The sequence below is a fragment of the Mustela lutreola genome, chromosome 8, assembly GCF_030435805.1.
Source record: "Mustela lutreola isolate mMusLut2 chromosome 8, mMusLut2.pri, whole genome shotgun sequence".
NCBI classification, from domain to species: domain Eukaryota; kingdom Metazoa; phylum Chordata; class Mammalia; order Carnivora; family Mustelidae; genus Mustela; species Mustela lutreola.
Window position 1 is genome coordinate 126,159,059 of NC_081297.1, and position 17,515 is coordinate 126,176,573.

General features: G+C 36.3%; 1 protein-coding gene across 3 annotated transcripts in view; it reads right to left on the reverse strand.

Moving 5' to 3' along the window:
* Window positions 1–3,062: 3,062 nt before the first annotated feature.
* NR2C1 (nuclear receptor subfamily 2 group C member 1) overlaps window positions 3,063–17,515 on the reverse strand; it is a 45,955-nt gene continuing 31,502 nt past the window's right edge. For 2 of the 3 annotated variants that reach the window (XM_059186543.1, XM_059186544.1), the window contains exons 10-14: window positions 16,107–16,228; window positions 9,444–9,583; window positions 7,961–8,098; window positions 5,289–5,394; window positions 3,063–3,578 (exon numbers count right to left, since the gene is read on the reverse strand). In XM_059186543.1, the coding sequence (XP_059042526.1) occupies window positions 3,404–3,578; window positions 5,289–5,394; window positions 7,961–8,098; window positions 9,444–9,583; window positions 16,107–16,228 (681 nt within the window). In that variant the 3' untranslated portion in view covers window positions 3,063–3,403. The remainder of the gene's footprint in view (window positions 3,579–5,288; window positions 5,395–7,960; window positions 8,099–9,443; window positions 9,584–16,106; window positions 16,229–17,515) is intronic. The other variant, XM_059186545.1, reaches the window with a different exon arrangement.

Below are 17,515 nucleotides of genomic sequence, written 5' to 3' on the forward strand. Positions count from 1 at the left end.
TCTGGCAATTGCGCTACTAGGTATTTACCCAAAGGATACAAAAACACAGATTTGAAGGGGTACAGGCACTCCAATGTTTATAGTGTCCTTATCAACAATAGGCAAACTATGGAAAGAGCCCAAATGTCCATCGACTGATGAATGGATAAAGAAGATCATCAAAAAGGATGAAATCTTGGCACTTGTAATGACATGTATAGAGCTAGTGTATTATGCTAAAGTGAAGTTAAGTCAGCCATAGAAAGATAAATACCATACCACCTCACTCATATGTGGAATTTAAGAAACAAAACAGATGACCATATGGGATGGGGAAAAAAGAGGGAAACAAAGTACAAGAGACTCTTAATGGTAGAGAACAAACTGAGGGTTGATAGAGGGGGGTAGATGGGAGAGGGACTGGATGGGGGATGGGTATTAAGGAGGGCACTTGTGATCAGCACTGAGTGTTGTACGTAAGTGATGAACCACTGAATTCTACTCCTGAAACCAATACTGTACGTCAGCTAACTAGAATGTAACTAAAAATTTGAAACAAAAAAAAATCCCCAAAGCATCCTGTTCTCATTTAATGGACACAAGGTCTGCTTTCTTTCAAAATGTTAATTACCTTTGGGGGTGGATATTTTTCTGATCCCTGGATTATATTTGCCTCCTCTCAGCCCTAACACCGTCTGATCTCTTATGGATTGGAGATTTTCCTCAATTATCTGGTGATCTTGGTTTTAAGTTCATATTTAATAGCAGGCAATGAAGAGTTGAACAGAAACCCAATGTATACTTCTATGACGTGAAATTAGTGGGCTTCTCTGAAGAATGATAAAGTGACAAGCAGGCTTTTCACCAAGATACAATGAAAAGTGAGTATCTGGACATCTTTTCTCTAAGGCCAATTAATTTCTCTGAAGAAAAAAAACCCTGGCCGAGAAGCTTATACTCATGGCCAGCATCGTTCGAACATGATTACCGAGCCCACACTGAGAATGCAGATTTTCACTTAGCCCGTATTTTCAACCCTATACACATCTAACCCAGGCTTTCTGTTATTTCTGGTGCCCTGTTAAGTCTGACCTTCCAGTTCAGCTGCTCAAGAGAATTAACTTCTGGCCTTCTGATCAAAAAGGCAGAAGGACAAAAAGTGGTCAGCCACCTTAAGAAAGGGCAGGAAAAGGTAATTCAAGGATTTTGTACACAAACTTGCAACCATTTTTATTCATTTTCTTAAACATCCCAAGCATCATCTCTGAATACAAGCACCAGTTCTCCCCAGTAGTGAGCATCTTTTCTGGGGATACTGCCTCTCTCACTGAACTAACTGCCTTTTGCAGGCACTCAGAGTGTCCTGGGTTCTGGCTCTGCTAATAAGTCAGTTAGTCTTTCTCTACCTGCATTTTGTTTTTCCAAGAACTTACTGAATTCTCTTACCCTTTGATTTCTTGTTTCCTCTTTCATTTATCATTGTGTGGTTATACTTTCCTGTTATTTTACTGAAATTTCAGGAGACAGAAAATAAATTAATAGTCAGTCTGCAGTTTTAGCAGAAATTCTTCAAACTGAATTGTAAATAATCCCAAAATATTGGTATGGAAATGTTTTCCATGCATTTCCCTTCCTAGTTAATAAATCCTGTTAGAGATTTCATAACAATAGAACAAATGGATGACCAAATACTGAACAAACAGGACTCTGAAATCAAATAAATGGACATTTTTAGTGTAAGTCACATTTTAATATAGCTTTAAAAACACTTCCAAATATAACCACAAATTTAATCAGGAAAAATACCTGAAAGGAACATGTATCTTAATTAACCATTAGTACATTATTTTAAAGAATTATTTTCCTGAATCCTTGGCTTACTTCATTGGGTTTATAAAGATATAAACCTACTGATTGTTCCATTTTAATTATTTTGTAAAATGTAGTTTTTTTCCAGTTGATAGTTATAAATAAACCTGTTGACAAAAATCACATTTTCAATAGGGAAAAAGTTTCCCTTAATAAGTTGGTAGACACTCTAAGTTGGTACTTTAAACTTCTGATTTACTATTAAAGTAGCAATTAGTAAAATCCACACCCTACCCTAAATTAAGCTTTTCTAATGCAAAAATCTTTATAAAAAGTGTACTCTGAGTGCAATAAAATCTCCATTTTTTTTTTTTAAACAACACACAGACATACCAAAATAATTCATCATGACAATCAGAGCAAAGAACGATTTAACAGTCTCAGGTTTGCTAAGGAAAACATTATTGTGGAAGGCATCCAAGGAGTCTAAAATGGTTCTGCTGTGGAAACAAGGCTGCAGGCTGATGTATACTACTGTTAAAACAGCTCTCCCCGCTTACAGTGAGACATCAGTGCATATTCCTTTACATATTAAAAAAAAACTTTAATTTTTAAAAATTATCAATTTGCTTTAAAATGATTGTTTAACTCACCTTGAAAACACAGACTGGCTATGATAAATCCATTATTTAACAAATTGCTTATTTCCAACGACCTCAAAGAAAAGGGCTAAAACTCATTGAAGGGTCAGGAAGTTCTAATGCAGATCAGAAAAGAGGGAGAGAAGTCCAAAGCTTTTTGTGGAATGGAAGAGCAACAATATGTATTTTAAAATACTGAAACAGTATGGGCTCAGGCTCTACAACTTTTAAAACACAGCAGTAAACCAAAAATTTTAAAACATGAACCCTATCTCATTCTCAAAAGCAATCTTCTGCTACATACATAAATAAAAAGTGCTTGTAACTAATAATATACAACACTAAAAATAAGTCTTGAAATCACGTAGGCTTATGTCTCATTGCCAGCAATGAGAGTGGTATATGCTAAGGGTGCCGTAGTATTTACAAAAGGCAAAAAATATATATATGTTTTCAATTATTATTTCCTATGGTTTTAATGTTATCATTATACCATTGAGAATAAAATAATCTTTTACGTGGTAATTAAAACAGATTATATTATGGAAGAAATGCTGGGAAATCCTCCTTAAGGATTTCTGAAGATTAAGTGTCTGTACTAGTTCATAATGAAAAACATGAAATAGAACACAATTCTGGAAAAAAAAAAGACTAATTTATTTGTTTTATAAGATAAAATATAACGAGTGATCTTAGTTTAGATGCCAAGAAGTGATAGTTTAGGGTGTCATCTTAACCAAGAATAAATTCATAGTATTTCTTATTCATTTAAATAAGACAGGAAGGGAAATTCTAATTCCTGCCACCTGTCCAGTCACATCAAAAAATCTTAAGAAAGTTAAAATAAAAACACTTTGGGTTTTTGGTTACTCTTTAAAATCAAAATTTCCCAATACCCTGGAAGCAATGAGTTCAATTTGGTGTCTTCTTGTGTTCTGGGAAACAACAGTAAGTTTATACTAATGACACAGTCTTCAAATGCTGTGACCGATGATTTGTGAGTTATAATCTGCAGGCTCCATTTTTAAAATATGTGGGATGACACTGTCAATTCGTACATTGCCAATGAGACCTTTGAAAAACAATTCTTCAGTGATGGTAGCATTCATCAGTCTCAAAGCAGGCAATCTGAGTAGTAGTCTAGACAACCTAAAAAGCGGAAGGAAAAACAAGGGTGTAAATCCAAAAGAGATTTAGTGGAAAAATAGGAGTAGTTTCTGCATGTATATTGGTTGTGGTCTACTTTAATAAAGATCTAATTTTTAGAAGTTACTGAAAAACTCAAGTACTCTTAAGCCTTAGAGGATACAACAATCATCTGGAAATAAATGGAGCCTGGCAGACTTCATAGGAAAGCTTTTCTCTTAACTGCTACACTGTGTTGTCTCCACTTGGCCATATGGACCATGAGACCACTAAATTATTTATTTATTTTTTAAAAAGATTTATTTATTTTAGAGCGCATGTGCACACAAGTGCAGGGTGGGGGCGGAGGGGGGGGGAGAGAGAGAAAGAGAATCTCAAGACTCCCCACTGAGCTTGGAGCCCAACAAAGACCCATCCCACTACCCTGAGGATCATGATCTGAGCTGAAATCAAGAGTTGGACGCTCAACCAACTGAGCCACTCTGGCACCCCACCATGGAACTAAGTTACTGAAACACATATCAAATTATACATTTAAGAATGGCTTAGAGATTTAGTTGAGGTTTTAGGAGCAGCAATGTTCTGTGTTATTAGTACACAGGGGGCTCAATCGTGATCAAAGAACAAATGGACATGGTCAAACAGGCAATAGTTAATACCGGGAAGACAGGAACAGAATACGGAATCAGGAAACACTGGGTTTAAATCCTGACTCAACTACCCCTCTACCTATGTGAATGCGTGTTAGCCACTTACTTACTCCTTGTCTCTCTGTTGTGGTAAAGATTAATGAAACGATTCCTGCCAGTTTCTGTACTACTGAGGATCTTAAAGGCAAAACCATACCCTTCATAAGGTATACGTTGAAAACTGCCATCCAAAGATAATTTATTATTTTTAACAGAATGTAAGAAACTGGGAGAGCTTCAGAGATCAATCAAAGTACCTGGAACCTACTGGAACAGAGGTCAGCCAACAGCTATATGCCAAGAAGGAGGAAAAATTTAAATAGTATATTTGTTTGTACAATGAGGTATAAAACATTTTTTGTAACTTTAAAACACTGAGAACAATCATAACAAAATAAACAATAACAACAAAAAACAACTTTCTGAAAAGCTTGGTGTCTGTATCCCTCTTGTATTCTAAGGCCTTGTACCCTAACACTTGTGACCAACTGAAAACAGGATTAAGTCACCTTTTTTTAAAAAAAAGATTTATTTATTTATTTGACACAAGTAGGCAGAGAGGCAGGCAAAGAGAGAGGAAGGAAAGCAGGCTCCCTGCTGAGCAGAGAGCCCGATGCGGGGCTCGATCCCAAGACTCTGGGATCATGACCTGAGCCGTAAGCAGAGGCTTCAACCCACTGAGCCACCCAGGTGCCTCCAACCTTTTTTTTTTAAAAGATTTTATTTATTTATTTGACAGACACAAATCACAAGTAGGCAGAGAGGCAGGCAGAGAGAGGGAAAAGCAGGCTCGATGCTGAGCAGAGAGCCCGATGCGGGGCTCAATCCCAGGACCCTAGGATCATGACCTGAGCCGAAGGCAGAGGCTTTAACCCACTGAGCCACCCAGGTGCCCCAGGATTAGCTATTTCAAAGGTCCAGGCTGACTAAAACACTGATTTACTCTTAGAATGGGAAATAATGAAATGATTTACAAAAAATTTTTAAGATGGATTTAATTAAACAGTATTTAACTTTTAGATACCTGTAGGTGTCATCTGGATATGTTTTGGTTATATAATCTTGGAATTCCACATATGCCTTTTCTTGAAATTTCTCAATTTGTTCCATATTTTCTAGGCCTGGATGATCTGAAACATTAAAGAATATATTGTTACCCTAGTTCCGAATGCTCATTTAATAAGGCAGAGAGACATGAGACAGAAGGGGATGGAAAGAACAACTCAGTCAAAGAGGAAAAAAGCGCTATCCTATGAGTGGTTCTCTCACTCCACAAATACATTTAGTAACTCACCTACTAAATGCCAGACACTGTACTTTAAACCCTTTTAAAAAATTATTATTTTTATTTTTTAAAAGATTTTATTTATTTGGGGGCTCCTGGGTGGCTCAGTGGGTTGGGGCCTCTGCCTTCGGCTCAGGTCATGATCCCAGGATCCTGGGATCAAGCCCTGAGTCGGGCTCTCTGCTTGGCGGGGAGCCTTCTTCCCCCACCCCTCTCTGCCTACCTGTGATCTCTCTGTCTCTCTGTCAAATAAATAAAATCTTAAAAAAAAAAAAAAAGATTTTATTTATTTGAGAGGGAAAGAGAGATAGAAGTGTATGAGTGGGGAAAAGGGCAGAGGGAGAAACAAACTCCCAGCTGAGCAGGGAGGCTGATACAGGGCTCTATCCTAGGACCCCAGGATCATGACGTGAGCTGAGATGAAGGCAGACACTTAACTGACTAAGCCACCCAAGGGCTCATGTACTTTAACCCTTCTAACTATTCTGTCTCATATACATATTCTAAAATGTCAGTAAATGAGATATTTTGTTTCTATTAAAATAAATACTCTTCTCTATTCCAAAAGTCATGGAAAGGAGTTTGATCATTTGGCTTCTTCAACAGGAACAAAAAATAAAATGACTTAGCTTAGTTAAAAAAGCATTTTTGGGACGCCTGAGTGGCTCAGTTGGTTAAGCAGCTGCCTCGGCTCGGGTCATGATCCCAGCGTCCTGGGATCAAGTCCCACATCAAGCTCCTTGCTCGGCAGGGAGTCTGCTTCTCCCTCTGCCTCTGCCTGCCATTCTGTCTGCCTGTGTTCGCTCTCTTTCCCTCTCTCTCTCTCTGACAAATAAATAAAAAAATCTTAAAAAAAAAAAAAGCATTTTTCATCCAGTGAAAATTTTACAGATTATATTCTACACTATTTTTTTTCATTAAGAACCTCCCCATCACTGTTAGGCAATTCTAGAATTATCAAAGAATAGACAGTATCACTACCAGAAAAACTGTACACATAAACATGAAATAATCTATATAAACATTTTAATAGTCACTATAAAATTTCACAAAAATGGGACTATTAAGAGGACTTCAATAAAATTATGCCTAACTTAGGCAATATTAAAAAAACATGGAAAGCTCTGCTCTAAAGAGAATAAAAATAAAAAGAAAATATTGGGACTATTTAATAAAATAAAATTACATTAAATCACATCTATATTCTTTCAATTTTAAGAAAATGAAGATGACAAATTGGTTGTAATTAAAATGGAATACATGTTATTAACTTACATGAAATATCATAAGAAACAGAAAAAAAAGGTTTAACTGTCATATTAGTATCACCAAGTTTAAGAAGCAGCTCTCCTCAAATAATTTTACTATGATGCACAGGAATAGAAATACATATCAAAATAAAAAATACAGGCTCTAAAAGAATAGTCGATTTTTCTTATTCATAAATTGATCACTGAGCTTATTTGTCATTTTACTGTATGTGAAAGCTAGAAACTGGCAGGAAAAGAAACATTTTTCTATTTGTTGGTAACTCTAATAAGATGTTTAGAAGTTTAACCCATTAACAAACCAATACTCACCTTTCATTTGCCTTTTAATGATGCCTACACCAAAATATGCCTAAGAACTCAAATGTGAACATAATTTTGTCATTTCAATTTCTTCAACTTTCCTTTTCATATTTAGATCAATGTCTAATATCCATAAATTTCACTGATATAAAGTGTATAATTCAATAGTTTTTCATAGATTCACAGCTGTGCAACCATCACTACAACTGAATTTTAGAACACTTTGTCACCCCAAGAGAAACTGCATCCACTGGCAGTCACTTCCCATGCTCCCCCTCCTTAGTCCCTGGTAGCCACTAATCTAGCTTATGTTTCCACAGATTTGCCTATTCCAGACATGTCATATAAATGGAATCATATAAAATGTGGCCTTTTGAGGGAGGCCTGGGTGGCTCAGTGGGTTAAAGCCTCTGCCTTCGGCTCACGTCATGATCCCAGGGTCCTGAGATCCAGCCCCGCATCAGGCTCTCTGCTCAGCAGGAAGCCTGCTTCCTCCTCTCTTTCTGCCTGCTTCTCTGCCTACTTGTGATCTCTGTCAAATACATTAAAACAAACAAACAAACAAACAAACAAAAAAAACACTTAAAAAAAACAATGTGGTCTTTTGTGACTGGCTTCTTTCACTTAGGATACTGTGTTCAACCACGGTGTAGCATGTATCAGAATTTCATGCCTTTTTATGCCTGATACTCCACTGTGTATAGCTATTACATTTGGTTTACTCATTTGCTGACGGACACTTGGGTTGTTTCCACTTTCAGTGCATCATTTCACATTCCCACCAGCAATGTATGAGATGCCCCCAACACTGTTTTGAATAAGAAGGAGATATTTCTATACCTGGACTGAAGAGGACTATTGCCTTCAGGTAGGCATATTCATATCCATCGATGCAGAGTTTAACCATGCTGTTACAGAACTCCTGTAGTTTAAAGATGTGCTCCATCAACAATTTTCTTCTTTCTGTTGACATTTTATCTTTAATTAAAAACAAACAAATGAAAGCTTCTAGTTTTTGGCTAAAATGTATGACTATGTTTATCTAATACATTTCCTTTTAATTTCTAGCTTTGAATATAACCAATCTGTAAATGTTTAAAATTCATTATCTCCACATGTAAAGATGAAACCTGTGATATTCAGACACTGCTCAATTCAAGAAAAAAATAAGCTGTTAGAAAAAAAAAACCCAAAATAAAAACCCCAATAAATTATGTGTTTCAAGATACATCCTTGAGAAGATAAGCTGTAAAGATAACCTCCTAAAAAACCGGCCTACAAAAGACTCAAATTTTGGTTAACAAGATTCTATTTAAGCTTGTAACTGGTTGAAAAAAATGAGCAAAAGCATCTAGATTTTTTAAACTTACGAACACTACTAAAATAAAAAATATTGAGCAAAAAAAAAAACCCCACCAAGACCAAAGAAAAGTTGAGTTGTATAACTTTTAAAATCTATTGTGTTATGTTTAAAACAAATCTGATTCGTCAACCACAGCTTTAGTGAAGTAGGCTATATATAACCCATTACAAATTCATGAGAAATGAATCAAGACCAGGAGCCCATAAATAAGATGGAATGTAGTTCTACCTTCTAGCAGATCTACTGTTGATAACATTTTAAGGTGATTTTTCTGCCCTCAAACAGCAAGTGGAAGAAAATGATTTTTAAAATAATGTAAAACAACGAGAAATGGGACATGCTAAGGAAATAAAACATGATTCCCAATTTTAAATTATTCCTAAACTCAAAAAGCAGTTCTCCCATGCTCATGGGTAGTCACAAGCCAAATTAAAGTTAAACACTTAAAAATCAATGACTGCCTGTCGTCAGTTAAAGCTGTAATCACCAAGAAAAGGAAAAAGAGTAAAGATTGCTCTATTTAGTGAAAAAATATATCCCAATAAACTGATTAAAAAAAAGAAAGATCAGCCTATGTTAGGATTCAAAGGACTGTAGTGAAAAAAAGGCAGTATAAAAATTGGTGGGAAGTATACATTTAAAAATATCTGATCGCCTCTATGTAAGCTAACCCTGGATTCTTTGGTATTTATGTCCAAATATGCAAACATTCACAGGGCCTAGTGAGAAGCAGCCTCTCACACTTAAAATATAATTGTTTCAATTTTGTTATACCCTCACTTGAAAATATTTTGGGGTGATTAATGGGTATATTCATCAAAATGTAAAAGTTATCTCTCGTAAAAAGGCTGTTGGTATCTAAAACATTAATCAGCTATCTAACTTTAATGACAACATAGTTTATAAATCTCATATCCCCTCTTATATCCTGGAAAAGGAAATAAGTAAGATGCTCCTTACCCTGCTGCAGGCTACTGTGAAGACAATTGACAAATGTTGCTAATATAGTTGCCACATTCATCACTTGCCAACACTGGGCAAGACCAAGAGTAAAAAGTTCATTCCAATAAGCTTTCACCAATGATATGCTATTTTCTTGCCTATTAAAATGAAACACAATAAACACATATCAGATATAAACATGTATTTTATAAACTTTACAACTTTTTAAAAAAAGATATTTATTTATTTTAGAGAGAGAGTGAGTGAGCACGAGCAGAGGAGAAGGGCAAACAGAGAGGGAGGAGCAGACTTCCTACTGAGCAGGGAGCTGGACTCAGGGCTGGATCCCAGGAGCTTGAGATTATGACCTGAGCCAAAGGCAGAGGCTTAACAAACTGAGTCACCCAGGTGTCCCAAAATGGTGTATTTTTTAAGCACATTTCAGATGGGATATCTATAAATGAGATACTGAGGATTTTGCTAGGAGTAATGAAAATAAGAAAGGTCCCTTCCTGAACTTCTGAATAAGAAATCTCGAGCATGAGAGTAGGAAAAATATTAGAAGTCAGCCAGGGTTTTAAAAACTAGATCATCCACTGATTATCCATTTAAAATCTAGCTAATATGCTTCCCATGTCTCAGCTGCTTAGCTATATAAAACGAAGAGAAACTATACGTCCTACACCCTGCTCCAAGTTATTATGAGATGTAAATATAAGAATTATGTGAACAAGGAATGACACAAAGTATATGCCAGGCACTATTCATGGCACTGGAGAAATAGCAATAAACAGGATGGATTAAGTCTGCCTCCATGAAACAGAAGGTAAACATAAAAATACCATTTCAAATATTTTATACACTATATATACACTAGATTACTTTCAAGTAATAAAAATTCTACATTACTATAAAGGAGGATGATGCATTAAAAAATGGGGGGGGGGCAAGTGATCAGGTAAGGTAAAGCTAAAGAAGGCCTGAGGGACTGACATCTGAGTAGAGAAAGACGGGAAAGAACTTAAAAAACAAAAAGATCTAGGGTATTGCCAATTTCCTATGGCAATCAAAATCTATGAAAGTGAAGTTTAAATGAAAAGAAAACCAATATTATCTAATCTCCATTTTAAAAAAATGTAAAATTTAAATCCTAAAAGAGATCAAGGTAATATTCTCATGCATCAGAAAAGACAGTGAAAATCCAGCATTGAGGAGGGTGTGAGAAAATAAGCATTCAGTCTCATGCAAGCATTGCTGAGGTGTTAACTGGCTTAACATCTTTTTGGAGGACAATTTAATAGTATCCATCTATCGAAAAAGTAGAACATACACCCTCTGAGACTTAGCCATTCCACTTGTAAGAACCTATTTTAAAGAAATACAGAAAGTAGGCAAATTATATATACAATGCTACAGTGCTTATTGTAGCACTAGATAGAATAACAAAGAAAATTAGCAAAAACTCAAATGTCTACTTATAAAGGAAGAGTAAATCAATAAGAGATCCTGTAAAAGGGAATACTAGGCAACCATTAAGAAGAGAGCAAATATACATGTGCAAGGACTATAAAAGTATAATAAAAGTATAAGTATAAAAGAGTATAAATATATAAGTCTAGTATAGAAGTATATACTTCTAAGTGTATACTTTCTAAGTATAAAAGAAAGGCAAAGAATAGGATATGCAAGTGTATAATGGATTATTAAAATATGGCACTGAAAAGGTCTGGTAGGACACCAAACTGTTAATTAGTGTAGTTAGTTCCTCTGGAGAATGAAGTTACACTTTATATGTTTATACTTCAGTGTTACTTTAAAATTTTATAAACAGGAAGAAAAGTTTAAAAGCAAACATGATGGGAAAGTTCACAGGAATTCAGTTTTCACCTTAACCTTGCATTCTTAAGTTTTAAAGAGGAAACAGCTAACCAAGGTAATTAGTGAATACAGGACAGGAAAATGAACAGAGCCAACTGACAAAAAAAATGAAAGCTCTTTCTGGCCTGTGTTACACCTAGCAGGAAGAAAGTACTTTGACATTGTTGTGGGAGACTCAGAGAAAAGTTCAAGGAGTAACTGTGCAGAGGATGAGGGACACCAAAACTGCTGAGTACCCTAAAGGAAAAATGATGAAAAGTGCCAACTGAGGAATAAGCCACCAGATTGTTTTGTTTCCAAAGGAAAAGTGGAAGAACTAAATATGAAGATTAATTACAGAAAGATCTATATTTACATCTTCATCCAAAACAAAACCCCAAATATCCTTGGAGTATAGCTAGTGAGGCTGTTCAAATGTTTTTAAGAAGTTCATTATGAAAGGAGAAGAGCAAGTTCTTTTTAAAGAGGAGCAAGTTCTTTTTAAAGAGAAGGTTCCCAAGGGAATGAAGGAAAATGAGCACTGAGAGCCAATCTAGTTCACAGAGGCACTGGATTAGATCATTTATGCTCATCATCTCAGCTAAGCAGCTATGTCAGCAAGAAAGCATTTCTGCTCTTAATTTATAGATGTAGAAATAGAGCCTAGTTAAGTAGCAAAGCTAGCAGATGAATAAATCTAGAATTTGAACCCAGGTGTTAAAAATCGATGCTTTTGTATAAATCATTACAATTTTAGCAAGTAAAACGCTAAAGTCAAATTTCTCAGGAGAGACGCTCCTTCATAGCTAATATTTTGTGATGAGAAGGGCATGTTTGACATTAACTTTTTTCTGTTAAAATCAAATAATTATTGTAATCACATTATACTACCTATTTTCTAATAGGTAGATTAGATTTTATTTTTTTTTGAAGACTTTATTTATTTATTTGACAGACAGAGATCACAAGTAGGCAGAGAGAGAGAGAGAGAGGAAGGGAAGCAGGCTCCCTGCTGAACAGAGAGCCCAATGTGAAGCAGGGCTCGATCCCAGGATCCTGAGATCATGACCTGAGCTGAAGGCAGAGGCTTAACCCAATGAGCCACCCAGGCACCCCTAAACATCTTTCCTTTGAAAAGCCAGAGGGGCGTCTGGGTGGCTCAGTGGGTTAAGCCACTGCCTTCGGCTCAGGTCATGATCTCAGGGTCCTTGGATCGAGTCCCGCATCGGGCTCTCTGCTCAGCAGGGAGCCTGCTTCCTTCTCTCTCTCTCTCTGCCTGCCTCTCAGTGTACTTGTAATTTCTCTCTGTCAAATAAATAAATAAAATCTTTAAAAAAAAAAAAAAAAAAAAAGAAAAGCCAAAAGAGCTGGATGGGGTAATTAAAGTATCAGTCAGGTACACTAAAAGCAATGGCACTGTAATTAATAGACACATTAGGTTGCGTAACAGTAAATATGTCAACTTCTTTTACAAATAGGCATAGGTATTTTTCTCTATTCTTCTATATTGTTAAGTTCATTAAAATATGTACATAGTACTCATAATTAGAGATTAGATCATTGTTTATACTCTTTATTTTGATAAAGTAGTATGACTTTTGAAGTCATTTACATGTGGGGATAACCTATTTGTCTTCTATACAAATAAACTCAAGGCATTATACTTTACTAGCAGCATGTATTTGAAAGGAAGGGATGGTCCTTAGGGAAAAGTAGTCAATGATACAGCAATAAAGCTGGTTTTATTTTTATTTTTTTAATTTTAAAAGAAGATTTTATTTATTTACTTGACAGAAAGAGAGAGAGCACACAAGCAGGGGGAGCAGTAGAGGGAAAGGGAGAAGGCTCCTTGCCAAGCATGGAGCTCTGCGTGGGGTTCAATCATAGGACTCTGGGATCATGACCTGAGCCTAAGGCAGACACTTAACCAACTGAGCCACCCAGGCACCCCTATTTAAAAAAAAAAAAACACAAAACCAACAACATTTTAATTATTTATTTTGAAAGACAGCACAAGCAGGGGGAATGGTAGGCAGAGGGAGGGGGTAAGCAGGCTCCCCAAAGAGCAGGGGGGGCCCGATGTGGGTCTCGATTCCAGGACCCTGGGATCATGACCCGAGCCAATGCAGTCGCCAAACCAACTGAGCCACCCAGGCACCCAATAAAGTGGTTTTGTTTTATTTTATTTTTTAAAAGATTATTTATTTATTTATTTATATGACAGAGAGATCACAAGTAGCCACAGAGGCAGAGAGGGAAAAGCAGGCTCCCTGCTGAGCAGAGAGCCCAATGTGGGGCTTGATCCCAGGACCCTGAGACCACAACCTGAGCTGAAGGCAGAGGCTTAACCCACTGAGCCATAGAGATGCCGCAATAAAGCTGTTTTAAACCCACATTTATAATAAACATTACTTCATTTCAGTGGGATTTTAAAAGATTCAACTTTCAGGCTTAGAATTTATGGAAGGTCTCTTAAAATATTTAAAAACTAAAGTCTCCTGTAGCAAATAGTGGTGGTTTGGAACTTTGGGTTATATAACGAGAATCCAGATAGAGAGGACTGCTAACAAATCATACCAAGTGGCCGTAACTGAACCTACTACTGTGTAATCACCTAAATCATGCAGGTAGAAGTGAAAAGCAACTGAATTCCTGTATGTTTTAAAACTACAAATCTTAAACAGAAAAGTAATATCCTTGTAAAACATAAAGGACTGTGCAAGACAAACAGTATTAACCACCCACTGTTCCATCGGTTCTTGAAACTACTGTTCTCCATTCAGTAATTAATCAAAACAAACTCGACTTTTAGTAAATGATTAATGTTGCTTATTTGTTTCTCCCTGCAATATTAGGGCTTTGTTCCCAAGTTTTGTGTCTACGGATAAAAATGCAACTAATATCAGTTTCTAGGAGACTCAGAATAGCTTTTATTACCACACAAAATTTCCCATCATCAGTACTTAGTCTTCTTCCATCTGATTAACTCAAACTACAATCTAGATAGGGACAGTAAGTAAGAGTTTATGTAGCGATTAATGGCCTCACATGATATACCAATGGTTAATTCTGATTGTAAAGAATCCTGTGGCTGTTGTATTAAAACCAATTTTCAGTACAGATCAGAGGGAAATGTGGCTGCCACTGTAAGACTGTATTCTAATTGGAAATCTCAGGTTTTATTCTTGGTTTAACATCTGGAGAATGTTTCCACAGGATAATCACACTTAATTTAACAGAAGTACTTAAGATCAATAGTATTATATAAATTAAAGGAGTTCAAAGTACTCCCTAAAAATCATTCCTTTTGTTTTTTTTAATATAATAGTTGATAGCCTATTATAAAAAGTATCACCAGGTTACTTTTCAACACAAAGTACTCCAGTTACAAGCTTAGGGAACTAACTAAACTTAATCCTTTAAAATAAACTGCTAATATGTAAATTTGTCATATTTTAATTCTTTGTTAAAAGCAACAGACTGGAGGCATTCTGAAAACTAAATGTTATTTTGAGAGAAAGGGCTAACAATAGTTCTAAAGGTTAACCATTCCAAATCAGGCTTTCAATCTATATAAATATATTACTTAAGTATGTGATTTAATGCATGGTATACCCAACACTAAATTATAGTGGGGTTCTACATGTGCTTTTTTTTTTTTTTTTAAAGGAAGCTCCATGCCCAGTGCAGAGCCCAATGTGGGGTTCGAACTCATGACCCTGAACATCAAGACCTGAGCTGAGATCAAGAGCCAGATGCTTAACAACTGAGCCACCCAGGCACCCCTTTGTATGCTTTTTAAAGTCATGACTGAGATATTCCTTAGTCATATTAACTACTCTGTAAGAATAAAGGATGGACACTTATCATTCCTATTTGGCAAATGGGAGAACAGAAGTATAGGATATGAAGGTACATTATTTATGAAATCATATTGGTGAGTATGGCCCTATAACTAGGAAAATACTTTTCTAATTATGGGTTTAACCTTTCCATGGTCTCTCTGTCTCTTCATACCAGTTACTTTAATGCAATCTAAGTAAATTTGGCAAACTGTACGTTATGCAGATATAATGCAGATTACTGATGTGGTCCTTAGTGGTACATCCAAATGATCATTGTGGTTATATGGGATCTACATTATCTTCCCCTTCCCCACTTTTTTTTTTTTTTTAAAGATTTTATTTATTTATTTGACAGAGAGAAATCACAAGTAGATGGATAGGCAGGCAGAGAGAGAGAGAGAGAGAGAGAGGGAAGCAGGCTCCCTGCCGAGCAGAGAGGCTGATGCGGGACTCGATCCCAGGACCCTGAGATCATGACCTGAGCTGAAGGCAGCGGCTTAACCCACTGAGCCACCCAGGCGCCCCCCCTTCCCCACTTTTTGTAACCACAGATTGGAAAACAATTGTTTCTACTTTGAAACATTCACTGTATGCAAGTTTCAAGTCCTTATGAACATGCCTGAGATGAACACTGGAACAGTGGGGCTGGGAGGGAAACAAGCCCAGGACATACCTACAGCCTCCCTATCTTCAGGTCAAAGACAGCCCATTACAAACACTGGCCATGATTTATCAGTTCCCCTGCTTATTTTCAATTTGAATTATTGACTCAGTCAAATGATGAAATATGGATACTCTTCCTACATAAAAATAATATAAGAAAATACTAACTGCCATAATTTATCATATAAATAACAAACTTAATAATGTTATACCATTTTTTCCTTTAGTGCAAATCCATCCAAAATAAAAGTTCTTGCTTAGTGTACATTTGTGCAATAAAATCACATTCATACTCAAGGACTTCAAAAACACTTACCCTAGAGCCTGGAAGGAAGGAATCGAAAGTGCCCAGTGCATCGATAAGAACAGCAGTCTGGAGGCAGACTCCCCAATGTAGTGCACATTCAGGTACTCAGGCATAGGAGAAGGCATGGTGAGCTAGTGTGAACAGGGACGGAGGTAAATCATCTTATGACAGTTCTAAGTGATAATTTATTTGAAAAAGTTAAATGTAAACATATCAAATATGAGTTTGATATATTCACCCAAAGTCAATCTTGAAATAATCGAAGTGACTGGATATTGCAGCTATAAAGAGGATTTAGAATGAGTAGACCATAGTTGCTAACAAAGCAATATTCAGACAAGCAGAAGCTCGCTTAATAAATAACAGTTAAGGTATACTTTGGTCGTGTTTTTAGAAGTTAGTTCTGTCTTGGTCTAACAATGTGCTTATTTTCCTTTCTTCTCTTCCTTCGTCAATAATGGTATATAATGAGTTCAGTAAGGAGCAATCCTGTATGTTAAATGTTCCTTTCACACAGGCTCTGGGGAATAACAAATTCAAATCTTACAGGGTCAGGAGAATAATGAGTGAAGTGGGCTTCCTGATGCCCTCTGGGAGGTGCATATTCCCAGATAAAGGGCACAGCTATGACACGAATTCCATATACTGAAAACATATGGCAATTTGGACTAAGGACTGCCTGCTCTTATTTTTCAAAGAGCAGGTTCTGTGTGAAATCTCCCTGTTTAATCTACAGGTAAAACAAAACTTGTCTGGGGCTGTAATACTCATAGGCTGTCAGTTTGTACTGCTGACCTCGGGTAGTTATTTTAAGTGTTTCAAATGGTTGAAAATAAATATCCCACATCAAAACACTTCTAAAAGCATTTCTAAAAAGTTTGTTAATTGAACTTTCATTGCGATAAATGAAATATAATTTCATCCATAAGAAACACCACCCTAAATTTCTATCACTAAGGAAAATAATCTATGCTATAGAGTACTTTGTAGGCATTAAAATTGGTGAGATATACTGAGATGTGATGGCATAGAAAAAATAATACCTTACAGACACCTAAGTGGAAAAGCTATGAAACAGTATATAGATGACCCAATTTATGTTAAAGAGAAAGGCACAGTGTGTGTGTGTGTGTGTGTGTGTGTGTGTGAGCGTGTGTGTGTGTGTGTGTGTGTGTGTGTGTTTGTTTTAAAAGAACAGAAGGAAATCTATCACACAGTTCACAGGAGCCACCTCAGGGGGAGAGTAGGTGGATGTACCCGTATGTATTTTTCTGGAGAAAGGATAGCTTTAATCAGATTCTCAAGGGTGTCTATGATGCCTAACAGATCAAAATGTTTTCATCAAAATGATATAAAAGTTCTCCAGAAATGTTAGGTAAAAATGTAAAAAATACTAACTGCCTTTGTTCGCTATTAGC